Source organism: Physeter macrocephalus, chromosome 6, assembly GCF_002837175.3.
Source record: "Physeter macrocephalus isolate SW-GA chromosome 6, ASM283717v5, whole genome shotgun sequence".
Lineage (NCBI taxonomy): Eukaryota > Metazoa > Chordata > Mammalia > Artiodactyla > Physeteridae > Physeter > Physeter macrocephalus.
The window spans coordinates 64,026,278-64,053,628 of NC_041219.1; the positions used below are offsets into that span (position 1 = coordinate 64,026,278).

Consider the following 27,351-nt stretch of genomic DNA (forward strand, 5'->3'; position numbering starts at 1 on the left):
GACTTTTTTGATCCACCTCCTAGAGTAATGGAAATAAAAACAAAAATAAACAAATGGGACCTAATGAAACTTAAAAGCTTTTGCACAGCAAAGGAAACCATAAACAAGACAAAAAGACAACCCTCAGAATGGGAGAAAATATTTGCAAATGAAACAACAGACAAAGGATTAATCTCCAAAATATCAAGACAGCTCATGGATCTCAATATCAAAAAAACAATCCAGTTAAAAAATGGGCGGAAGACCTAAATAGACGTTTCACCAAGGGAGACATACAGATGGCCAAGAGGCACATGAAAAGATGCTCAACATCACTAATTATTAGAGAAATGCAAATCAAAGCTACAATGAGGTAACCACAATGACGTATCACCTCATACCAGTCAGAATGGCCATCATCAAAAAATCTAGAAACAATAAATGGTGGAGAGGGTTTGAAGAAAAGGGAACCCTTCTGCACTGTTGGTGGGAATGTAAATTGATACAGCCACTATGGAGAACAGTATGGAGGTTCCTTAGAAAACTAAAAATAGAAATACCATATGACCCAGCAATCCCACTACTGGGCATATAACCTGAGAAAACCATAATTCAAAAAGAGACATACCACAATGTTCACTGCAGCACTATTTACAATAGCCAGGACATGGAACCAACCTAGATGTCCATCGACAGATGAATGGATGAAGAAGATGTGGCACATATATACAATGGAATATTACTCAGCCATAAAAAAGAGACGAAATTGAGTTATTTGTAGTGAGGTGGATGGACTTAGAGTCTGTCATAGAGAGTCAAGTAAGTCAGAAAGAGAAAAACAAATACCATATGCCAACGCATATATATGGAATCTAAAAAATAAAATGGTACTGATGAACCTAGTTGCAGGGCAGGAATAAAGAGGTAGACATAGAAAATGGACTTTATGACATGGAGTGGGAGGGCGAAGCTGGAGCGAAGAGAGAGTAGCATGGACATATATACACTACCGAATGTAAAATAGTTGGTTGGTGGGAAATAGCAGCACGGCACAGGGAGATCGGCTCCGTGCTTTGCGATGACCTAGAGGGGTGGGATAGGGAGGATGGGAGGGAGGCTCAAGAGGGAGGAGATATGGGGACATGTGTGTGCATATGGCTGATTCGCTTTGTTGTGCAACAGAAACTAACTCAGTATTGTGAAGCAATTAAACTCCAATAAAGATGTATTAAAAAAATAAAAATAAAAAAACTTGTATCTGGATGCCAGAGATGAGATTTGATATGAAGACAAATTTTCAAGTCACTCCTTTTCCAACAGTATAAACAGTATTGAAAGAAATGAAAACAGAGTGATCATCTACAGTAAAAGTACGTTTATATGAGAAAAGAACCCAGAACTGAGCCCTAGGAGAAGCCATTTAAGAGAATGAAAAATATCCTTCACACACACATACACTTCATATACTTTTATCATATTAAGGAAATATCTTCCTGGCTCTAGTCTTCCAAGAATTTTTATGTATCAAGTATCGATAAAGCAAAGTAATTTTATAATACTTTAAAAAACATAATTTGAAGATTAACAGACAAGTCATATGCTACAAGATAAAACAAAATAAAAATTATCTTAGAATTACCTTCAGTTTTCAAATTATCCACCCTGCTGTTCTCAAGTACTAACAAGGATAATCCAAAGTTGGCCATAGGGTCTTTTGTTTTAACTTATTTAAATCTGGTTTCCAGATTTAACCACTCACGTGAAAAATAAAACTTCAATTTATGAAAGTATGAAGTTGAAGTCTAAAAATCTGAATTTGGAGGGCAAATTTGAAAGTGCTATTGGCAGGTTGATTATATTAAGCTAGTGTGATTGTGTGTGTATATAGACACACACACACACACACACACACACTATATATATATATGGCAAATATCAAGAAGAGAAGCTGGAAAACTATGATGGTGATACTGATGACGATAAGAGTAAATATTTACTAACTGCTTATAATGTGTCATATTGGTTAAAATCAATCAGGCTTTTTCAGCTTCAGTACCATCGATATTTTGGGCCAGATGATTCTGTTGTGTGGGGGGGGGCGGGGGAGAGGAAAGCTGTCCCGTTCATCCTAGGATATTGTTAACTACATCCCTAACTTCTACCTATTATAATAGATGCCAGTAGCATCCACCCAACTGTGATCAAAATATGTCTCCTGACAAATATCAAATGTCCCCAGGGGAAGGGGGTAAAATCACCCCTGGCTGAGAACGACTGGTCTAAATGCTTTATATGCATTATTTCATGAATTCCTCACAATTATCCTATGAAGTAGATAGCACTATCCCCCCCTTTTCAGATATTAAAGCATACAGAGGATCATTAAATTCTTGACAGTCTCATGGCCAGCAAGTGATATTTCACTATACAAACTCAAGCACGTCTGGCTCTAGAGTCTGTATTCAATCACCACAATATATTGGAATATGTAGAAATACACACATTAGAGAGTAGACAGAACTTCCTGTTTCTCAGAATTACTTGGAGGATGAGAAATGAGGTGAAAATCTTTGCAATCTATGAAGTACTGTGCAAGGACTATTATGTATATTTAATAATATTTATTACCAGCAGAACCAATAATAAACAATTTTTACTTAGAGTGCTTTTACTTCCCAGGAGACACTGTATATTTTTTGCCTCCCTAGGAAACTTACGGTCCACAGGAACTTGTTTTTGTCGTTGGCTATCTCGCACAATACTGCCACCACTGTCACTGGAGCTGCTGTTCTGACGGGTTACATTTGCTGGGACCTTTGACACAGGAAGAGGTGCTAAAGCAGAAGGTGGGAGGGGGACAGGAACAGGAGCTGGTGTTGGAGGAGGTGATGGAGCAGAGGGAATGTCAGCTGCTCTTGGACCATACTCCATCCTTTGTTTCTATAAAAAGACAAATTATTAATTTGGAACTGTGAAAATATAAACCTAGGCTAGGAAAACAAATTATACTTTGACAGGACCCTGTTGGCTATTTATTTGTAAACTTCCTTGCAAATCCATAGCAAATACGTGTGTGTTAGTATATATACATACATATATATGTATGTATAGACAGACATGCACAACCCTCCAATCCTACCTGATGTAATCGTTATTAAAAATTATTTTTTAAATATTCTAAAAAAATATTCTACACATTTGTTCACAATCAAAAAGGATACACCAATAGCAAACATTAGTACTAATAATAGTAATAAATGTCAAGAAAACTAAATTTGAACCTGGAATCACACAAGATCAGGGGAGGTCAAAAGATTTCTGATTATTTTATAGTTTCCATTCATAAGAACTTCTAACTGCACTAGAAGCCTAAATATCAATAACAGAAAGCATTACTTACTCCTTATTTTAAATGTATATTATATTCAAAAGTATTTAATTCTGCTGTTTCCAAGTAATTTGTTAAGAAGAGGGGTAATATTTCAGTAGATAAAAGGAGTATGCTTTAAAATAAACAAGTAATTTTAAAGTACTGTTAATTTTTTCAAGCCATATCCCTTTCTGCCATCATTTTAACGCTAATTTATTAAATTTAGAAAGTTTCCTTGTTAAAATAGGAATGTGGTGAGGGTAATGGTATGGTCTTTAATTAAATGTTTATGACTGTGAAATTGTTCTATGACAATTTCAAAGAACTGGAAATAGAATAGATACATGTATATGTATATCTGAATCACTTTGCTGTACACCTGAAACTAACACAACATTGTTAATCAACTGTACTCCAATATAAAATAAAAAGTTAATAAAAATAAATAAATAAATAAATAAAAACAAAAATAATGAATTGTGACCAAGTTATCTAGGTTTGACCTAGAAATAAAAAGTGATTAAAAATTAGGAAATTTGTCTACATAATACAACATGTAAATAAAGTTAAAGAGAAAAATTCTTAGAAAAAGAAAAAGTTAAGAGGATCCTGGACTTTTCATTATGTGAGACTACCTGGTATGTGCCTCCCCTCTGGATTTTTTACTATGGGAATAAAGCAACCCCCTAATTACTTAAAAAATGTTTACGACTACACCTCAAAAGCATATTATCAGGAAAAAAGTCCACAGGGGGATTTGTATTAAAAAAAGGTAGATGTGATAGAATGTATAGTAACTTTCAGTAATTTTTAAACCATGATTTAGGCTATTATAAAATATTATTTGTGCGTCTTCCCTATTAAACTACACACAATAGTTAAAACTTTAAACAAAATAATCTTAGTAACTGAAATAAAATAAGTTCCAAATTCTCAAAAGGCAAATTTTTTGTACAGAATCAAAGATACAGAGCAGTGACTTATAATTTAGGTAAAGTTTAGATACTGCACTGGCACAATTTTAATTATTCTAAAATTCAGGATTAATAGATGAAATACAAAAAGCAGGCCTTTTGGTAATCTGGTCCTTGGGCTAGAAGAGTATTTACATTTAATCTCTAAATTGGCCCAAATATAAGGTCATATTGATTTTAAAAGAGGCCTTCCCAATTTCCACAGAGATCAAAAACATCAAAATACACACCACACACACACACATCACTTTGTAATTCTTGCTTAAAAAACAACACACCCTCAAAGGCACCTTCACAGCAAATGAGTAACACCTGTGGAAACCAGAGGGGGGAGCAGCCCTGGTTCTCTGCTGTCTCTTTAAAAGCCACCACTCACCTGCCAGTGGGTGGGGAAGGTGGGAGGGTATGAAGCAAGGATGGGAGAAGGGCTGAAAGAAGCGTTTATGTGCTGCTATTTCTTGGAGGGGGATGGGAGGGAGAAGGAGAGAGGCAAAGAGGAAGGGAAGGAGTAGGGGTTAAATTCACAGAGCAAGCCATGGAGTTAGATGGGAGAGAAACAGATATTGCTGACCCCTCTGCAATTCAAGGCCTGGAAACATTTCTAATATATTCAATAATCGAGTGTATTATATTATTATTATTATCATCCACAAAACAATGTTCCTATATTTGGGCCAATAACATATTTCGAGCAATCAAAATACAGCAAACATCACCGAAACGTAATACTTAGCACACACCAAAGTCATCAATGTATATGCAATGTACTCTTAACAAGAATGTCCTCGGCACATAATTTCATGAAGAGTTAGTGAATTCTCACATTAGGATTTCAAAAGTGTCATTGTTTAAATTACTGCTTTTAAAGCTTAAACAAAACAAAAAATGCTATCAGCTCTGCATTCCATGATATGATTCACATTTTTTGCTTTCAGAAAAACAAGAACAGCTAGTGTTTTGCTAGCCATCAAATAATACTGTGAAAAACTGAAAACCTGTGTTATTGTCACAATCAGGCCTGCAGACAGGCTCGCCAAATCTTCTGTGCCTTGTTTCACCCATCTGTCATTGCTATATAATGCAACTTTATCAGTATAACCTATCAGAACTACAGACTTAGATATTCATATAATATACAGAGAAACCATAGGAAAAATTTTCATGAATTAGGTCATAATTTTATTTACTTGCATATTTTCCCCTTTTTCTTGGTCCTCCTTCCTGCCTCATGCTTCCAACCCCTGGAATGAAAAAGTGGGGGAAGGGCCTTCCTCAAATCACTATAACCTGTTCTGAAACAGAAACCAAGGTGGCTTTTCCACGGAAACTGATGTCATCCTCCATGTGGAGGAAAGAGAATCAGGACTGACCTGTGAAATCACTTTGCTCTGTCCCCTGCTACCTTCTCCACTCCCTTTTACTTACCACCCAGTTACTGCTCTTCTCCTTTTGCTATTACTGCCTCTTGGTTATATCAGGCTGAAGGTAGAGAACTGATGGCCCCTCAACTGATGGCAAGTCTTGGAGAGCAGAAGTCCACCCCAAACTTTCTTCTGCTGAACGAAGGGTGCTGAATCTCCAATCCAAAAAGAAATCTTGACCGACTGTTCCCAGTTTGCCTGGGACTCTCCGAGCGTCAGAACCGAGAGTCCCACAACCCTCCAAACCCCTCAGCTGTGAGCAAACTGGGATGATGGGTCACCGTGGTGTTGGCTGTACTTTTGTACGATCACTGTCACTTCCTAACTCTTGCCTTTTATCTCTCGCAAATATAAAGCTCTGCTTAAAACAAAATCTCCTTGTGTTTTTTCTTTCTCTGAAAGAAGTCAGAATTACTAGACCCTGTGGAAAATGTACTTTTCTGTTGATAATTAAGTCCAAATGAGTCACTTTTCTTTAGCCATTAAAGCTGAGTAGAAATTCTCAAGGATTAAAGAAAGAGATGTGTAGATAAGCTCCTGATTCGTGCAAGATACTGCTTCAGAAGGGAATTTATGCAAGCAAGCCCAACAAAGCCAGTAAAATTGAACTGTTCTTAAAAATGGAATCTACACATTTTTCCCTCTAAATTTAGTCTCTTTGGCATTCTGCAGTGAAAACTAGGCACAGCTGGAACGTTTGGAGGGTGTTAAGTCCAGAGATTGAATCCAAAAAATTACATTAAAAAGAAGTGCCTTGAGGGAACAAATGTGGGTTACCTCTGACAGCTCGCCAAGTAATTGCTATTAGGAAAATGGAGCAAATCACATCAAATGAGAAGATTTAACATAGGAGATGGAACTAAAGTAATATCAATTATACTTCACATCAAATATCAGAAACCGTGAGCAAATTAGTTTTTGACAGTAAGATTACCTCCCAACAAATCAACCAGGGAAGGAGCTTGTAAATATATAATTAATTTCCACCACTATCTAGCCATGGAAAACTAATTATATAGGCTCACACTACAGTATAAACCATATAGAGTATTTCAGTAGATATTTGTGTATCTGAGTATTGTGTTTTAAAAATATTAAGATAAAGCTTATCTTATTCTTATAAAGAATACAATTAGATTACATTTACTGTAAGACTAACTTAAGCTGATTTACAAAAGGAAATATATATCATGGTGTGTTTTAGTGAACTTTAGTTGAACTTGTAAGCAGTTAAACAAACAGAAAATTTTATAATTCTGTAATATGCCTTTGGGGCAGTAATTTATATATGTATGGAAAGAGAGAGATAGTAGGTATTATTCAACTTATTGCAAGAAATATTTGGAAAAATGTCAACACGTGAAGCAGAATAAAAAGTAACCATCCCTGTCTAAAGACCATGCCTCTAATTAATAGATGAATAGAGTGTTCTAAGATTAACTTTAAAAATTTTTTTAAGAATGGAATATTATCAGGAAGTTGGTCTGCTGGAATGAAAATAAAGATATCTTTAGTAAAATTGTCCTCTCTGTCTAGCAGTATCTGAATATCTGGATTGAGCTTGAAAAACAGAGCATTCATAACAGGAGCTAAAATTAGTAGTGCTAGTGGTCTACTATTCACCTGAAGAAAAACATTTCCACTTTTAACTTAGGACTACCTTAACATGTATATAGAAAATAACAATTTTTTTTTTTTTTTCCCGGTACGCAGGCCTCTCACTGTTGTGGCCTCTCCCGTTGCGGAGCACAGGCTCCGGACGCGCAGGCTCAGCGGCCATGGCTCACGGGCCCAGCCGCTCCGCGGCATGTGGGACCTTCCCGGACCGGGGCACGAACCCGTGTCCCCTGCATCGGCAGGCGGACTCTCAACCACTGCGCCATCAGGGAAGCCCTACAAAATTTTATATCTAGACTGGATTGTGGAGATCATGAAACTTGGCCCCTTCCATTTCACAGCTCAGCAAATTGGAGCCGAGAAAATTAAAATGCTTTCTTTAAGATCATAAAGCTAGTCAGTGGCAGAGCCAGGGCTAGAATCCTCGTGAACCAGGACCTAGACTGGAGCTGTTTCCACAATATCATAATATCTCTTGCTCGGAAACAGAGCAAATGGGGAAACTTTCTGTTGAATTTACAGGACCATAATGACCAGACATTCAAAATTATTTGCATCCTGTAGAGTAAGCATATCTATAATAAGTACGTGGACTTCATAATTAATAATAAATAAAAGAGTTCTTTAGTCAAGCCTCTGAGGATATTGGAAATAATATAAGGGCAGGGATTGGTTTCTGCTCTTGGTGTACGACATGGGAATCTACGTTGGCAAAAGGGTGATTCTGGTAGATTAACAGTCAAAGTGCTAGAGGTCAGGGAGTCAAGTCAAAAGACATATCAGGAAACTTGATGTGGCAGGTATAGTTTCCAAGTGGGCAGGAAGCACCCTGGATGTCCAGATGTCCATGTGTTGCCCAGCAAAAGTACTCTAAAGTCCTGGAATGTTCTATAACAGAATCTTCATCAAAAGATATGTCATTTATCTTCATTTCTCCATAATCTCTCATAAACATTTACTTCCTTGTCCCTGTGGTTTCAACCAATCTATTTTTTTTTATGTTCCACATCTTTCGAAAATTCTTTGTTACCTCCCTCCCCTTCATTTTTAAAACTTTGCTGAAACCCTGGTGAAAAACACTTTCGGTGGGAACGGTGGTCTTTACTGAGCTGTAAAAACTCACTCCAAATGTGAGGATATTAAATAGCCTGGACTCGCAGGGACATCGGGTGGCAATTCAACACCTATTGGCGACTGGTGCCAGGTATGAGCATCCCTGCCAACCGCAGAGAATCTCTAACCAACAGTGTGCGAACTGCAGGCAAGGGCTGCTCTTGTGCCCTTCCCCCAGCAACTGCCATTATTTCTACATATTTATTTACAGGAGATGTAAGTGTATGAAACTAACAGTCCTAAGTCTGTGGCTTTTTAAAATTTGGTGACTTGTAGATGCTACGTGGAAATCGTTCACATCTAATTCCCCATGCCCACCATTCCAAAAAAGCCTACTTTCTAAGTGAATTACCGAGTTTGGATTATTTTCTTAAATGATTAAAAAATGAAAGAATTAATGAAACCCAAGTGATGGAGGAATAAAGCAAAAATCCAATTCCAAGGGTGATGACTGATCAGATCAACTTTGATCACAGTACAGTGCAAGGTAAACCTATTCTGAGAAAGTGTCACTTTAGGCATTCATACGGTGAAAAACTGTATGTCTGTACAAAATGGGATATCAGTCTTTTTTTTTTTTTTTTCAGAGTTATATTTTATTCAGCAGAAATTTTTAGGACTTCAAGCCTGGGAGGCAGCACCTCAAGTAACCCTAAGAGAACTGCTTGTAGGAGGCAAGTGGGGAAGCCAGGTTATATAGAAGTTTTGTAACAAAGGGCAGGTAGTTGGGAACATCAAAAGATTATTGTAAATTAAGGAAAACCAGATATTCCAAGTTAAGGAATTCAGCGCCTCTTTTCTAAGCACTATTCCGCATGACAGTCGAGCATATCAGAGCATAGGTTCTGATTCCAGAGTCCTGGGACCCCACTCTGGCTTCATGCGGCCGTGTGACTGTGGGCAAGGTACTTCTCTGTACCTAATTTTCCTCATATATAAAACGTGCCTACTTCACAAGGTTGTTGTAGGAATTAAATATACTGGTATTTGTGAAGTCCTTAAAGGACGTGGCATACAGTCTAAGCATCTTTCTGTAGTACAGTACAGGGATCCAAAATGTTTTCGTGAGAAGTTTCTTTAAACTTCCGTAAAATTTTGATGTCACTGGATGGATGAGATGGGGCAAAAAGTGTCAGCCACTTCTGAGCAGAGAGAGGGTCACTGCTCCTGATACACAAACACAAAGGGAGGGGCAAAGCCAGGGCAGATGGCCTGGATATTTGATTCTGGGAGGCAGCCTTTAATGGAGGAACTGCTCAGTCCTAGGATTTCTGTCTTTCTTTTCATCAAGTGCGAGATGCTGGCACTCAATACATATTTGTGGGGTGAATGAATGAAAAGGTAAGTAAGACATAGAATCGCTTTTGATATGCTTGTAATCCAGTGGAGTTCTATGAAATTAGGGTGTTAGGATTACCTAAATCTACAGAAATATGGTGGTATCTTTACTGTCATTCTGAAATAAGCCGCAGGATTTTTCTTTAGATATTTTAGATAAAAGTGTCTGGTAACGCTGTTGTAGAGATATAAAATAATTGGCATATATTTCTGAGAGTGATTTTTTTCCCATCTTATTCTATCTAGTCATTTTTTTCTGGGTGTGTTATAAATGCTTTGAGAATAGGAATCCTTTTAGGGTCATATTTATGCCAGATAACAGATAGCAGATTCTCAAGCTTGCTTCTTAAAATTTTACAAGATTTTGGTGGTTTTGTTGGGCTGAGACCAAATATTTCAGGAGGTGTTAAAAAGTAGATTGTTTTTAATACCTTTTAAAAGTAGAGCTTTCAACCTAAACACACACACACACACACACACACACACACAGCTTCTACACACATTTCTACGTACATCACTGCATTTAGAGCTGTATCCAGAAAATTTTAGCAGACAGTCAGATAGTGTTGAAATGTTTAAAAGGAAACAGCCCGAACAAGCAATCCCTACAAGCTTCTATTTACATAAAGTAGCCAAACAAACTCCTGAAACTTGTGAGCACTTAAAAAATTTCTTGGTTTTGCCAAAGTTGACAAAAATATAAGCTGAGGCTCTGTTCAAGAAAGGAGAAATAATTTTATGTTCTCAAAAAGTACTCTACCTATGATATGTATTACTAGTTTTGGTTCAGCTTTACACAGAAGCAACCTTTAAACAGAAAAGTCAACTTATGGCCCAAGCCGGGAATCTAAATTGAAGAAAAAAACAAGACTGAACAGTAAACAGGAAAGGTAAGAGAGGTTAAATTCCCTAGGAAATCTCAGGTGGGGAGAATACTTAGAATTCACGTTAGTATTTGCAAGTTTTAGGTATCTTATTTTATGGGAGTTTGCCATTCCTAGAAAGCATGCACACAAATAAAAACAAATTTGGCTAAGTGTTTCTAACATTTTATATATAAAATTGGGCTTCTGCTCACATACAACAACCAGGGATATCCTCTGTAAATAGTCCTTCTTACTGTTTATCATGAGTTAAATATTAAAAACAGTTCATATAGCTCAAAGGGTATGCACTCCATCACTGGTTTAGGCATACACTCTTTAACACTGCTTAAGGCATTCAGTGAAAACCTCTATAGGAAAGAACACAAAGAATTGGTATTTACAAACCAGACAGAAGCCTATATTATGTCAGGTAACCACATCACAAAAATCAGAAAAGAAAGAACTTAGGAAAGAAAAAGGTATTAAGTCTAAGTTAGAGAATTCACTTCAAAAATCCACGGGAAATGGAGTAGACCATACCTTGAATAACTCAAACTCCTTCTTTGGCATCAATAGCTAATGACAAACGATGAACATAAAATAAGTACATAATATATATGCACATCAGGCCAGCCCAAACATAAGCACAGCAAACAGAATTCCCACTGCCACCACTTTAAGTTATCAAGATCTATAAATTGTACATCAATTCTTTATTTTAAATGTTTCCTTGATTCTCGAATTCTAATAAGGCCAGAATTCTCTCTGGATAAGTGCAGGGCCCGCGCTGGGCTTGAATGCCGTGAGGAGGCAGAAGTCCTTACAGAATGGTCATGGCAGCACGTGACCACAGTTCTAGATTTGGACAGTCTGCATTTTACTAAGCCTAGGCATGAAATTTCACTATTTCACTGCATATTCTATGCAGTTTCAGCTTCTGCGCAAATTTATGACATTATTATGGGGTCATATGTGATCTTTTGCTCAAGATTCTGAAAATGAAAAGAATTTTCCTGGGGGCATGAGAAAGTAGCTACCACAGGTTCAGAGGCTAAGCATGGGACAGTCCATCCATTCCGTCTCTGCTGGCAGGTGTGATTCTAGAGATCCTGTCACAGATTCAAAGGCACATGGCGGTGGCCCTGGTCTCTGTGATTACCACACCTGAAGAAAGATAATGGCGCTGAAAATTGGATGGAGGGTCTACCATGTGAAGGTAGTTTTTAAAAAAGGATTAGGATTCGGTAGTTGGAAAGTTGAAAGCAAACAGGCTATAATCAAAGTCTATATAGAGGATGAGAGCAAAGGCTGGTGAAGATGAACTGGTAGACACTCCAGCCACTGTCTCAGTGCCATCCTCTATCAGGCCCCTTGGGCAGGAGGGCTCTGGGTAAGAGTAGAGAGGCAGAAATACTATTTCTCCAAATGTCAAAAATATTATAGGGTAGAAGAAAATAGCATTCAGACGAACAGTCACTGAGAAACATTTTGAGCAATTTCCTGAAGAAGTAAATCAGGAAAACATATGTATAATTCTTCCTTATGTCCCTGGCCACTGTCCTCCCGTTGCCTTAGGAAAAAGGTATAAATTATACAATCAATTAAATCGCAAAATGACTAATACATAAAAAGTGTTTAAGTCCTGTTTAGGAAAGATGAATTTGAAAATTCGAAAAAGTTAAATTTTGCTCAAAAATTGTAATTACCTGTATGGTATGCGTGTAAGGTGGATCAGCGCGCCCTAATCCAGACTCTGGAGGTCTCACGATATCCAAAATGTTGTTTGGCACAAATCCGGAATCTCCGCTTGCATTTCGAACTTTCCACCATTGCTTCCTATCATCAAGGATCTGTCATCATGCAAGAAAATAAAGGCGGCATTTCCGTACCAAAACCAAACTATGAAGGAAGTTCGATTTTTATTCTTAGACCAAGAAAATGTTTTCACTTTTAATACGCTGACCCAACATCAACATACTGTGGGTTAAATGACTGTCAGGAATTACACTAAGAATTACAATTACTAGTATAGAACAGCTTTGGTACCACTCTACCCAAGGTCCATATTACCTCCCAAGAATGCTTAGCTATTTGCGGTATTTGAAGTACTTAAGATGAGTTACTTGGAAAAGGTCTACTGTCTCCCATCCTTAGAATAGAGAGGAAAGGTATACAAACATTTTTTTTACTATTGTAACTATGCCATATTATATATTAAAGAAGATGAAGTCTCAATTATAACTGAAGAAAGAAATTTGAGAGTCATGGTAGATTATTCCCCAAACCATTAGCACACTCGCTGCTGGTTACATTTGTGCAAGGGTACTAAAACAGGAAGGAGGAAATGTTTTCTCTTATTAAAATATTATGGTGCATCTACATGTGAAGTGATAACCAGCCTTGATTCCAGAATGAACAAAGGCCAGAAGAAGGAAGAGGGCAAAGTAAGCCAAGAAATCCAACCCCACCCCCTAAAGAAACAAAAAAACAGATAAAGCAGCTTCCCTGCCCAAATAGATATAGGTATCTATAATATGCTGTGTATCCTTGGTAAAACAAAATAACACTGAAGAATAATTTCTTGACCTCAGCATTTCTTTGAGGAAAGTTTAGATATATACCAGAAAAGGAATACAATAAATTCACTTTATTAAGAGTATAAAAAAGGTAAAATTCTATTACCTCTAAAATATCATCCTTTTGAACTGAGAGCTCACTGTTGTTCCTTGCCACAAAGTCATACCTGGATTTGGCATATTTCTTGGGTTGTAGATCATAATTTCTACAAAAAGAAAGAAAAAAGATAATCACTCTGCTAGCTTTTCCTAAAGGCTGAAAGCAAAAGTAAAACACCAAGGCAAGCCAATGCCTACCAGAAACCATTTGGACAAGTTATTGAGATAGTAGTTAATTTTATTATATTTTACAGAGTATGAGAATATGAGTACTTAATTTTATTATATTTTGGAGATTCTACCATTAAAATGAACAAACTATGGCTACAGTAAAAATAAATAATGCAAAATTACAAAGCTAGTTAGTGCTAAGCCAAATCTAGAATGCAAATCTATGAAATCTTTGTCCATTAAATCTAATATCCAAAATACTGGATATTGTTTTGTTAACCAGCATTTCTACCATGAAAGAATGAGGATAATGGTCAATGTTACCATTTTTCATAGAAGTATAGGAGACTAAAGATAATGTTCAAAGTGGTCATTTAAATTATATGTTGATTTCACTAATTCAAGCAATGTCTTCAATTCATTAACCAAATATATATGAAAAAATTATGACTAAGTGCCAATATTCAGGAAAGCTTTGTCCAGTTATCCAAATTGCAAAGGAAGGTATGGATTAAGTACAAGAGCAATAACACTTCTCAGTTAATTTGTTAATTAATTAATTTACTATAAACTTATTTTAAGAGTAAGAACAGGTGTATTTTTTTAAAAAAGAAAACTTTATTTAAAAACAAAATACTTCTTTTAATCATTAAATGACCATTAAATTAAATCATTAAATGTTAATAGATTTAACAACATAATTTTAAAATACTTTTATATAATATAATAAAACCTGGTATATCAACAACATAATAATATTCTCTTCATTTCAATAATGAAATTATAACTTTAATTATTTTTTAACTAATTTTACTCCCTAATCTTCTCCTCCATTTACATTCCCACATTTCCTCTGTGAGAGAAAAAGCAGGAAGGCAGTAATGATGTTTGGTCATCCTTCTTCTGTCAAGTGGCCATTCTGCTTGGGGCCCACCAAGATCGTCTGGAATACTGAGTCACAGCGGGGACTGCAGGACAGTTGTGGGCACAGTATATCTTGTCATCAAGGTAGGTAATCTGCTACCTCTTGGATAGTAACTCCAGGAGAAGAGAAACAGGAACAAAGGAAAATCATAGCCTGTAAACCATACTGGCAATTTTTGGTGTATTAAAAAACCAAGGGGCTTCCCTGGTGGGGCAGTGGTTGAGAGTCCGCCTGCCGATGAAGGGGACGCGGGTTCGTGCCCCGGTCCGGGAAGATCCCACATGCCGCGGAGCGGCTGGGCCCGTGAGCCATGGCCGCTGAGCCTGCGCGTCCGGAGCCTGTGCTCCGCAACCGGAGAGGCCACAGCAGTGAGAGGCCCGCGTACCACAGAAAAAAAACAAAAAACAAAAAACCTAAGAAAATGTGGAAAAAGTGAAATTATGGCCAAATAATTATTATATATTATTAATAATAATAAATTTTAAACCGTGTTCCATGGATTTCCTACCCCTATCTCTAGTTTTATATGATCACGTTCCATTAAAATTTCATTTGAGGAGGATAAACGTGTTTCAATCACTCCAAAGGTTAGCAAACCAGTAGTAACTTCAGTTTTCTATGTTCCTCTCCTCCCTCATGTTCTTCTCTCCAAATCACTGCTGATAACAGAGAGTTGAATGTACTGTTTAGCAAAGGGAAGAATAACTCTCTGCCACTGTGTATATGAATCAATGGGTTGGTTAAAAGAAAAGTTGACTGTAGTTCTCATTGAAGTCTTTGCTATCTTGCATGTCTCAGAAGTGACTGCCCAGCATATACTTACAAAATGCTTTAGAATTTACAAATATTTATGGTTTATAGTTTCTTGCCCTCTATAGATTAAATGTGGGTATGACACTGACCATAGTTATCAATCTGAAAATCACACTTTGTAATTTTTCAGATGTACCAAAGTTTCTTAAGAGATCTAGAATGTATCAAAATGCACGGTCTCCATTTCTGACTTGGAGTTATAGATACCCACCTGATACAGAGTAGACACAGAGATGGCAATAATCTGAGACTTCTCTAAAACATGAATTGCTTATGAATAGCAGTAAACTATAATCCATCAAAGGTGAGGGTGCTAAATTCAATAGGTGGTTTCCCTAAATGACACTGTAATTTCACTGAAGAGTGAATATACTTCATATGGTATTTACTGCATTCCTGGCATGTAATAGAGTTTAAGATGAATAATAATTACTGTAAAAACAAATTCCAAACCTCTGTATTACACATCAGACCAGAACTTTCAGACAGTTTTTTCAATAATTATGACAAATTTTCTTAGCAACATCAATGATCCAGGTGTCTATTAAACTATCCAGCTCCTATTATAATAGCCCAGGGGAGAAATTGGACCCATAAAGGCAACTGAGATATACAATTTACTCCTTTAAAAACAATTATTTCTCTGGCTAAATATTGACAGTCTTAAGATCTATATACTTGAATATCCCTTCATAGAATTTCCTTCACTAATCTGAAATAATTTCTAGAATACTGACAGCTAAGACAGAAAAAAAGGAAAAAGAAAGTACTAGGATGAGGAACAAGTTTCTCAAGAAGAATTTCCATGGAATAATTTTTAAACTTCAAAACGGATTTTCACCTGTATCTCCTAAAAATTGAATCTACAATTCAAACTTTTTTCATATGTTGGCATTTTCAAAATGTATTATTCATTGCCGACTTTTCTTTGTACCAAATTTAATATGTTACTGGTGCCCTTAGAATAATAACTGTATAATTTCCACATCATTTTACTTAAGTATTACCTCTGTTATCATTCCTGACAAAAACCCAAAATTTAAAATCCCACCTTCTTTAGATTCTATTAAGAAAAGAATATACTGAAGAGAAATTAAGGGCATGTAACACTCATAGTAAGACAGGCTTTGAGGTAGGAAAGTACCTCAAAGTGGGGTAGGACAAGCTCTCTACCCCACTTCATCTTAATGATCATTCTCCCATATCCTTGTTATCAATATTTCACCTTTTTTCTTTGTCTTATGTGTATGCGTTGGCCTCTATGTAAACCTCACATGCAGTTTACACTGCAAACAAGATTGAAAAAGTGACCCTATTTCAATTCAGTTTATTTCTTCCCCATCTCAATTCTCCATTTTTGCCTATATTGAATTTTTGGAGAGAGAAAAATATGAGAAAATAAATGAAATGTAAAACTGGAAAGTGAATATAAAAAATGAAATGGTAAAAATGGCAAATAAGGCATTGATTCTGTTTAAATATTCAGTTTATACTTAGTTTAAATACTTCTATCTAAAGGAAGGTTTGTTTGTTTTTATTGGGGGAGATAAAGATGGAAATTATTTCCTTTAAAAGTTACAGAGCTGGAAAGATCCTTAGAGACCATCTGGTACAAACTAGAGAGTTTCAAAACAATTCTTCTTCTTAATTCACAGATTGTGTCAGAGGCATCTTTTAAAAAATGGAAAGTCATCCAATGGCATTTGCACTAAGTTAGAATTATAGACTGGAGACTTTGCTCATCAAAGCCAGCTCTATAAAGGAACAACTGAAACTTTAACAAACAATTAATAGGTGGAAAGCTCAAAGAAGTAGTGAACAGTGCAGACACTAGCACCTCTATTTGCACTAAACCAGAGATAATCATCCACAGCTCTCCAAATGATGCCCATGAAATGTTACCTATCTACATGGCGATGAGGAGTTGGCTTAAAAGCAACAGCGGCTTCCCCTTGGTCCAGATGGGGCCCTCTTCCATAAATGTTATTGAATACTGCGTACCCATCAGCTGGAGGATACTCTGATACACTGGAGTGCTGAAAGACAGAGGAGGAAAGATTAAAGAATCACCAATACTATTCGAATGAGCACTGATGTCAGCTAACAAGAACCCTCCACTACACTGTGGTCAGTTTCATTTTCAAGTGATTGACCATTATATGTTAATAAACTATGAAATGAGGGTTTTTGTCAAAGACCTATTTATAATAAGAAAAGTAATTAGTGCAAAGACTAAATCTTAATTCCAGAAATATCCAATGCTTTTATTGTATAAAAGCAATAAATTCTTTCCTCTGGAATTTCAGTAATAGGTGATTTTGGTATTAGGCAGACTTTATTTTAACAGCTTGTATAAAATAAAACTGGTTTAAAAACAGCAACAATAAAACCCTTAACTTTTGCTTTCTATGTTTAAGAAACAGACCTTTACCACCCTAGCAAAGTAAATACTATCACATGCAAATCATCTGAACTCTATGTGTTAAAATTATACCACCCTCTCTCATTATTCTCATTTTTTAAATGTACATGGACACTATTTTTTATTTTTTTTAAATGTCAGCACTATTATCAGATTTACTGTTAAGGAAAACACAGAAATGCAAAAACACATTGATCTTGACAGTCAATAGTCCAGGATAAGACAAAGCTGGAGTCACTTCTCTTCGCAGTTAACACAACACAGACATGAGCCTAATGGGCTACCAGGAGGGAGAACCGAAATCTATGGGTCCCATTAAGCAGCATGGCTTTAAAGCTATGGGGCAAAACAAAGAAACCAAAAAAGTTCATCTATGAATTTTGTATTGTTTCCTTATGTAAAATGAAGTATGGTGGATGCACAACAGACCCTAAAGCGTTGGAATTCCTTGGCTATTTCAGTTGTTTATGGATTCACTGGGACAAAATATTTGAAATTGGGAATGTTTTAGAAAAGTTCTGAGTGCACATTTACTGTAGTTAATTCAAATGACAAAGTTGGAAGGAGTAGGGCTGAGTTCATCCACAGACAGTGTGGGTGAGGTGTCTCCAATGGACTGCTCTTGATGTCAAAGTACCCACATTACATTACTCCTGTGGAATATATATCAGGATACTGCACTTAACACACAAATACAGATAAACAACTTTTACCATTTAAATACCTTAGCTTAAACCAGCAACAAAGTGAAAAGGCAATCTATAGCATGGGAGAAATCGTATACCTGATCATATATCTGATAAGAGGTTAATATCCAAAATATATAAAGAACACATACAACTCAATAGCAAAAAGCAAATAATCCAGTTAAGAAATGGGTAGAGGAACTAAAAAGACATTTTTCCAAAGACATACAAATGGTCAACAGGTATATGTAAGGGTGCTTAGCATCACTAATCATTAGGGAAATGCAAATCAAAACCACACTGAGATATCACCTCATACCTGATAATAGCTATTGTCAAAAAGACAAGAGAGAACAAGCATTGATAAGGATGTGGAGAAAAGGGAACCCCTGTGCCCTGTTGGTGGGAATGTAAATTGGTGAAGCCACTATGAAAACAGTATGGAAGTTTCTCAAAAAATTAAAAATAGAACTACCATATGATTCAGCAGTCCCACTACTGGGTATAATACTGAAGAAAATGAAACTAGGATCTCAAAGAGAATTCTGAACCCCAAGGTTCACTACAGCATTATTCACAATAGCCAAGATATGGAAACAACCTAAGTGTCCATCACAGATGAGTGGATAAGTAGGATGTGGTATGTATGTATATACAATGGATTATTATTCAGCCATGAGAAGGAAGAAAAACCTGCCATTTATGACAACATGGATAAATCTTGAGGGTATTATACTAAGCGAAATAAGAAGACAAACACCACATGATATCACTTATATGTGGAATGTAAAAAAAAGAGTCAAGCTCATAGAAACAGAGAGTAGAAAAGTGGTTGCCAGAGCTGGGGGTGGGGGGACAGAGGGAGAGGTTGGTAAAAGGGTACAAACTTTCAGCTATAAATGAATAAGGTCTAAGGATCTAATAAAAATGTGGTGACTATAGTGGATGACACTGTATTATATAATTAAAATTTTCGAAGAGAGTGGAACTTAAATGTTCTCAACAACAGATAAATATGTGAGGAGATGGATGTGCTATTTAGCTAGATGGGGTGGAGTCCTCTCACAGTGTATACATATATCAAATCATTACAATACACACTTTAAATACCTTACATTTTTATTTGTCAATTACACCTCCATAAAGCTGGAATTAAAAAATAAAATAAAGAACAAATGGCTTAATTAATTCAGTTTATCACTTCCCTAGGAGAGACCAGAGGCACTACATGATCAGGCCATTTTTTTTTTTTGGTTAAATGCTGTTATAAAAGGGAGGAGTTGAGGAAACAGAATCACCCACACCTTCTGCCTAGCTCTGAACGTAAGAGTGAGGTCGGACAGTATGAAGTCACCGGGTCCTGAGAGTGACTGGGGATATTAGAAGGGAGGAGAGAAATGATGACAAGTGACTAACTGTGATGACTACACAACACTGCTCAGGGTGGCTGCTGCTTCAGAGGAAGGAAAGAGGCTGAGTACTGCCACCCATATTTGTCCTGCCTTGTCACCTATGCCACCAGATCCTGAATCACCCAAGTCCTGTTCTGAATGCATTTATTATAGGTGCAATAAAGTATAATAAAATCTCTCTTCTGGGGATGATTGCATGTTACACTTTTTTTTTTTTTTTTTTTTTCTTTTTTGCCGTACGCGGGCCTCTCACTGTTGTGGCCTCTCCCGTTGCGGAGCACAGGCTCCGGACGTGCAGGCTCAGCGGCCATGGCTCACGGGCCCAGCCGCTCCGCGGCATGTGGGATCCTCCCGGACGGGGGCACGAACCCGTGTCCCCTGCATCGGCAGGCAGACTCTCAACCACTGCGCCACCAGGGAAGCCCGTGTTACACATTTTTAAGTCACCATTACTTTGGTCTCTTTTCCAGCAAAATCTTAAGGTATAAAACCCCATAGAACTGCTAGCAGGTGCTTTTCAATTCATTTTGTTCAAACCTCTGAATAAGTGCTTAAGCCATAAAATGGACAATAGTTTACAACAGGAAAATGATAACTCATTATGAGGAAGAATTTTCAATAATTCTTCTTTTAAAGTTACTTATTCTCTGAGAGTAGACAAACTTTTACACTGGAAGCCAGAACACATTACTCTCTCTTTAAATAAACAAATTGAAAAAGAACCCACAAAAGTGAATTTCTGAGGCATACATTATAAAGTGGATATATTTTCTTATTTGAGATATGAGGACTGTAAACTAGAAATTTCTATGATTTGAAAATACTCAGCTGTAACTATAGCAACAGCCAAGTGTATCACAATTTCATGTTCGATTACATTTTTTACTCTAGAAAAGCTGCCCTTTAGGAGGAAGGAAAATTCACTGTGATGAGGTCTGAACTATAAAATACAGCTAGGGACATATGTCTGCTAACCGGCACCCAGAACTGTGAGGTCACCTTCTTAATCACTCAGTTAGAGGGAAGGGCAGTTACAGAATCCACCTGTACCATTATATGAAGCCAGAGGAAAAAACAATTACAGCAGGAAAATATTACTTTCAGAGAAGTATATTTGCTTTATTTTTAAAGTTTCAGAATTTAACCAATCTTCTATAACACTATGGCTATTGTCGAAAAACGATTTTAAGAAATTTAATTTATATAAATGTTTCTCCCCTAAAAGTGAGGATATACTCTAGTTTCCTAATTCATTCCTTGATATCATATTTGCCACACTGTAAATACCCACAGGGATCGGAGAAGATTAATCTAAGGAATTAAATAAAGGAAATGAACAGGACTTCAAGGAGGACCTAGTCATTAATTTTCTGTGGCTTCTTCAAACTAGACCTCATTCATCTAACTCCTTGGGTTCTGACCATCCTGCTCAGTTTGGGTCAGCTTTAGATAGTGTTTAATTTTCTTTTCTCTCAGAACAAGAATTGTCATAGAAAAATCATTTTTAAGGAATGTGAAGAGATAATCATACCCAATTTCAATCCCTCGATTTGCTCCCCCAATAAATCACAATCTAAAGCTTACTAAAGATCATAAAAGATACAATATATTTTATGATCTCCTCAGGATGTAACAGTGTTATAAATCATCATTTGGACCTGGGACTGGAGTCCAGGAGAAGCTTTGGCCTTCTAGCCAGGCTGATAGGACTTCAGGAGGTTTAGAACGAGGCCAAAAAATAAAAGAAAGAAAGAAAGAAATGGGACATTCAGGAAAGAGCTGCTTGGGAGGGTCTTAAAGGTCCTGGGTCAAGGAACTGTCTTGAGGGTCTGATGATAGGAGAGGAAAATAGAAAGAATAGGCCAAGCAGCAGTGGGGCAATTCCCTGATAAGCAGAGAAAGTACACAGTCCAAAGGACGGGATCACCAGGGCTCAGGAGCACTGGTACGAAGGACAAGGAGGAGAGCTGGCAGGCTGTGAGGTGTGATACGGGCTGGGTTTGGGCTTCACAGGGAAACAGAGCAACTGTCACCATGACAAAGAGGTGAGAGGTACCTAAGAGCAGCAAGGACATCTAGACATTGATTTGAGAACAAGCTTCAGATCAGTAAAGTGAGAACTCACAAACGCACAGATTACTGCACTTCCCACAAAAGATGATACTGAAAGACTACCTCTGTGGATAATCTTTTCGTTTCTTGCTTGCGATGATGTTCTGCTGCGTTCGCCACAGACTCAGTCAGTTGATAGAGATCCGGCTCCACTGATGCCCCCATGAAGTTCAGCATCGGGGGCTCCCAACCGCTGCGGAACCGTGGGACATAGGGTGGGATAAACTGTTCTTTTGGCCACTCTGCTCTGCAGAAGGACATGAAGACATACGAACAGCAAAATTAAGAAATACCTCCATGCTCAAAACCATCTTCAATAAGGCTAGCCTCGAAAAAACAAAAACAAATAACAACAAAAACAATTCACACCTAGTCTGCCCTCTTTCTATCCAAACACAGAAAGTAAACACGTTTATGCTAGTATTTGATGCTGATAAATGAAAGGAAGTCTGAATTCTACTGTATGATCTGCTTTCACTATATTGCCTCAGTTCTCCATTAATTCAACCTTTTAACATAAATATACATCTTTGACCATTTGAGAACGGAATGTGAAGCCAGAAGTCTGGTAAGTACTTAGGACATAAGCTTCTCTCAGCATCAAGTAGTTTCTGATCACTCCCCTCCCATCATCATGAAGCCTCCTGATACGAGATGTATTTTTCAAAAGACAAACAGCAGACAATCTTAAGGCTCATGATCTTTTAAGTTATGAAGTCTCCTAAAATGAAGCACATTACTGATTTTATCAATTAAATGGATCAGCTAGGTTTTCATCAGTAAAATCAAATTAGTACTAATCTGTAATATAATCATGACCCATTCATTACTTAGTAACTCTGAGACTTATTCCTATAAGCTCCTAATCACTCATGAACCACAAAAATAACTGGGAGAGACATTATTAAACTCTGCTAAAATATGTTGTTTTATCTTTCACACATGATTTAATTCTTCAGGTTATACTTCTGTGATGAAATGATTCAGGTTATTATGTTCCTTTACGATTCTTTTTTTATCTTTATGAGTTTTTAAGTCGGTATATTCATTTCCTAATACTCTAAATAATTAGGAACTGAAATGACCATTTTCTCATGTCAAGGGCTAACAATATGAGTTCCTTTTGATGTAGTTTTCCTAACAGTCATTAATTTTCTCATTTTGAGGTAGAACCCAAGACAAAGAAATGAAAAATCCTGAACTATTTTAGTACTATGAGATCTGATAAATTTAATAGGGTTTATGAAAAAAAATGAAAAGATCCCTACCTAGGCTTACCATAAAATAACCTACATAAATCTAACAGATTTAAAAAATCTATTTAATCAGTTTTTACATAGTATGATATATAAATATGATACAATATGCTATATTAATATATAAATAATATGCAGAAATAAACTTAGATAATGTTTTCAATAAAAAAAAGCAACAACTGCAGTGCTCTTAAAGAATCTTCTGCTTGGTAAACCACTCCATGTGTAAACCATATCCCAACACAAGCAGTTGCCAAAGTCCAAAATATAACTGGGAATGGTTTATATATATTTCAATAGGGGAACAGCAGAAAAAAAAAATGAATTGGTCCGTTACTTTCAGGCTAGCCTAAAAGCATTACAAAGACAAACTTGCAAGTGACCAGACTGAATGATTTACTCTAAGTAGTGAGAGAAATAAAAAGATTCAAATAAATGAGGAAAGCAGAAATTATTTAATCACATATAATGAAATGAGAAATATCTTTATAACTTGCTTGGCTCAGCAAACTTGAATCCTGCAATTGTTAGTGATTTCTTTTCCACAGTCACCTTACTGACGAGATACCATTCTTAAAATTATCCCCTCCTCTTTTCCGTTCCCACCACCATGGTTCTAGTCCCAGGGAATGCTGATTAATAAGGAACCTCTACCATTGCATTACCGTCCCTTGGGCCTCATGCCTCTAGTAACTTTTGTCCATGTCCTTATTAGACTCAATGGCTGATCTTTCGAAGGTCTGGCTGTGTCGCACTCCTATTCACAAAGCTATTGGCTCTCCGCAGCCTACAGAACCATACTCCAGCTCCCTAGAGTGACACTGGGAGCCTGAACCCAGCCCTGCTCATCTTTGCACACCTCAATCATCACTATTCCTATGCTCCCCATTCTCCACAATCCCCCACTACCCAAAGTCTATACTCCGGCTAAACCCACATTTACCCTCCATTCTCTTGACTTTTTGCTTCATGGCTTCACTCATGCTGCTCTCTCTACTGAGCAGGCCCTTTCCCCGCTACGTACTTGTGGAAATCCTACTCATCCTGCTGAAAGGCAGCTGAGCAAAATAATTACGAACATCTACTTCAGGGCCAGGTTGCCTGGATTCAAATCCCAGGTCTGTCGCTTACGAGTTGTGTGGCTTTGGGCAAATGACTTAACCTCTCTTTGCCTCAGTTCCCTCACCTGTAAAATAGCATAAAAATGGAACCTATGTAAAGTGCATGGAAGAGTGCCTAGCAAACACTATATGTACACCCTTGTTTATACACATATACCTACTAGTGTTATTATCTGTTGATGTTAAATGCCAGCTCTTCTTTGAAAGCTAAGCACCCTCCTCTCTAAACCCTCTTCCTGACGGCTCCATTTTGCCAAGTGACAGCAGTTTACTTATGAGTCACCCCTGGTACTCATCGTATCTTACACTGCACACTTCTATGTTCTCCACTAGACCTCCAGATTTTTAAGGGTTTAGCCTTTTTCATCTACAACACCTACTCCTTCATACATAGAAGGTTAAATAAATCTCTCACTAGATTCATGTACTAAACAAAGAACAATACTTAAAGTATTATAGGTATTCAATGCTAGACTCATATATATGTTTACCTGGCTTTCATCCACGAGTCTCCCAATGACACCCACAGCTGCCTCTCATCGACATTGACAGTGTAACTCAAGAAATCGATTGTGTCCTTAGTCAGTAGGGGGCTGAGTACTGAACTGGCTAGTTCAGGACCTCCTGTTGCCTGCACAACCTAAAATGGCAACAAATCATTTTTTAGCAAGAAGATGATGATTATTTGTACATTTTCAAAATGTGTAGATAAAAAAACCCATGATAAAAACAAGCAGTTTTTATATACTCAAATTAAATCTTCATCCAGATCTTTCCAGCCCAATGGTGCCTAATAATCTAAAATGAAATGTTAATAGTTTAACAACTTTCACAGGATCTATCTATTGGCTTCATATGACTGTACTTTCCCTGGAAAGTACTAATGGCTATCCAGAGAATTCTAAGTCAGGTGGTTTAACGATCGCTGCCTTAAAAAATATATATGTATTTCTACTGGAAAATCTATTATGTCAAACTTGACAAATATGGTTCCGGAAATGAGTACTTTAGGGAGAAACAAGGCTCGAGTTGAGTCTATGGCTGTGCCTATAAAGACATACAAAAATAAAGGGATCCAGAGAGAAAGGTGAGAGAAAGATGAGAACTGGTCCTCTGAATCTACGGTATTTCTTCCCAGAATTTAATTCTAGGAAATTGCTCTGATTTTAAAAAGATAACTTAATGATTAGCAAAAACAAATAAACAGGTGCAACTCTCTGATAAGCAAAATGATGATAAGTAGATGTCTGAAAGCTGCTCCAATTTTATTATTCAGGGGCTATTTCCTGGTTAAGGAATGGTAATCTCCTAGAGCAGAAACCAGAGCCCTTTTATAAAAATCTCACCTTCCCAGAGATACGGCACAAGAATAAAGGGATTTATTTTTTTTGAATGGCTCCAGACCAAGAGTCAGTTTCTCTCCAGTCATCCAGGTGTGCTGAGCCTGCTATGCTGTTTTACTCCCCTGTCTTCGCACATGCTGTGTCCCAGCCCCCAGAAGGCCCTTCCTCATCATTTTAAATAGAACTCTCCTCGGGTACCACCTCTTCTGAGAAGCCCTTCTTAACCCCACAGTGTAATTCTGAGGCACGCTGGGGTCCTCAAGCATGCATATCAGCTACACATGCCATTGTAACTTGGGCCTTATTTTTCAGTTCTCCTCCCTTGAGAACTTGGACCAAAACTTATCTGACTTTGAACTGCAGAAGACACAGGGTTAGGGGAATGAATGAGAATAAGTGAAAGAAAAGATGAAGGATAAAGGAGGTGGGTAGACCCTTATTTGAGAACAAAACCTACCCTGAAAGCCTGGCATAGTGATTTTTTTTTTAACGTCCAAGCCCTATAAGCTCTAATAAATAGGCAGGAATAACTGAGAGGGATAGTAAAGAAGTAAAGAAATATTAACGCTCTCCGGTTTAACAGTGGGAATAGGGAATGGAACAAAGGAAAGTAAATAAAAGGCTATGGGCCATAGTTCCCTCTGAAGAATGTAAGTAGGCACCTATGCCTGCATAGGTGCTGTGGGTACGCTTGCATGGAGATGCTGAGGATACAGGGAGGGACTCACAAGGTTTAAAGCCACTAAATTTTGTCTGACTGGTAGCAGGCCCTGAATTAATGTTCCTTTCCATCTCTCTCGTCCAAGTGAAATGTCTGGGACTCCGCAGACAGAATCTTAAAAGAAGCAATAGAAGTACTATGTTTGGGAGACCATTAATAAGGAGTCATTTTTGGGAAAAGAAAATATAAAATAAAGCAATGTTCTCAGATACATAGCCTGATCACAAAGACTAATTTTTGTGTGTTAGGGAAACCAGTCCCACTGTTCTACTCTGTGTAGTGTCTAGATATCTACTTATGATCTGTGAAAGACTTGTGAAAGGAATGAGAAGAGGTGGCAAAAACTGCTTTATAAACAATACTTCCTAACACTCAAACTAAGATAGTATCAAATGTGCTGAAGAATAAAGAATACAAATTTTGTTAATGAGCTAGCATCACTTTCTTTGCATATGGATGGCCTTGATCTAATTTTTAAAAGACCTTAAAAAGCAACAATTATTCAACAATAACTAAACAAGTAGAAATAGGATACTCTATTTATAGCAACAACATACGGAAGCATTCATAAATTACTGATGTAGGCTTGGACTTTCACCTTCCAATTGCTTATCACCCAGTTCTGACATTCATGCTGATAAGGTTATGTACTTTCCTATGTTTGTAAGCAATATTCATTTCATATTCTACTTCAGGTCTTGCCTAGTTACCCTTGGGGAAAGAATGATGAGATTTATCCCTTTTTGTTACTTGGATTCTTTGTCTCATTTTTTTCTGATAATCAAGCAAAACCTAGGAGAAATGCTTGAATTTGCTCCATTTTTTATAAAGATTAAAGAACTCAATGACCATGGTATTCATAGGCTCTAAATCAAATTAGTGAAATTTATCTGCTTCACAGTTACCATTCTTACCCTTTAAAAAAAATCACGGGGGCTTCCCTGGTGGCGCAGTGGTTGCGCGTCCGCCTGCCGATGCAGGGGAACCGGGTTCGCGCCCCGGTCTGGGAGGATCCC

At 37.2% G+C, this 27,351-nt stretch overlaps 1 protein-coding gene across 14 annotated transcripts in view; it reads right to left on the minus strand.

Annotated features, from left to right (window-relative positions):
• EPS8 (EGFR pathway substrate 8, signaling adaptor) overlaps nt 1-27,351 on the minus strand; it is a 199,143-nt gene that overhangs the window by 14,179 nt on the left and 157,613 nt on the right. For 12 of the 14 annotated variants that reach the window (XM_028491054.2, XM_055085492.1, XM_028491051.2 and 9 more), the window contains 7 exons: nt 24,763-24,911; nt 21,958-22,141; nt 17,165-17,298; nt 13,361-13,460; nt 12,385-12,528; nt 11,219-11,254; nt 2,697-2,919 (listed from right to left, as the gene is read on the minus strand). In XM_028491054.2, the coding sequence (XP_028346855.1) occupies nt 2,697-2,919; nt 11,219-11,254; nt 12,385-12,528; nt 13,361-13,460; nt 17,165-17,298; nt 21,958-22,141; nt 24,763-24,911 (970 nt within the window). The remainder of the gene's footprint in view (nt 1-2,696; nt 2,920-11,218; nt 11,255-12,384; nt 12,529-13,360; nt 13,461-17,164; nt 17,299-21,957; nt 22,142-24,762; nt 24,912-27,351) is intronic. The other 2 variants (XM_028491058.2, XM_028491060.2) reach the window with 1 other exon arrangement.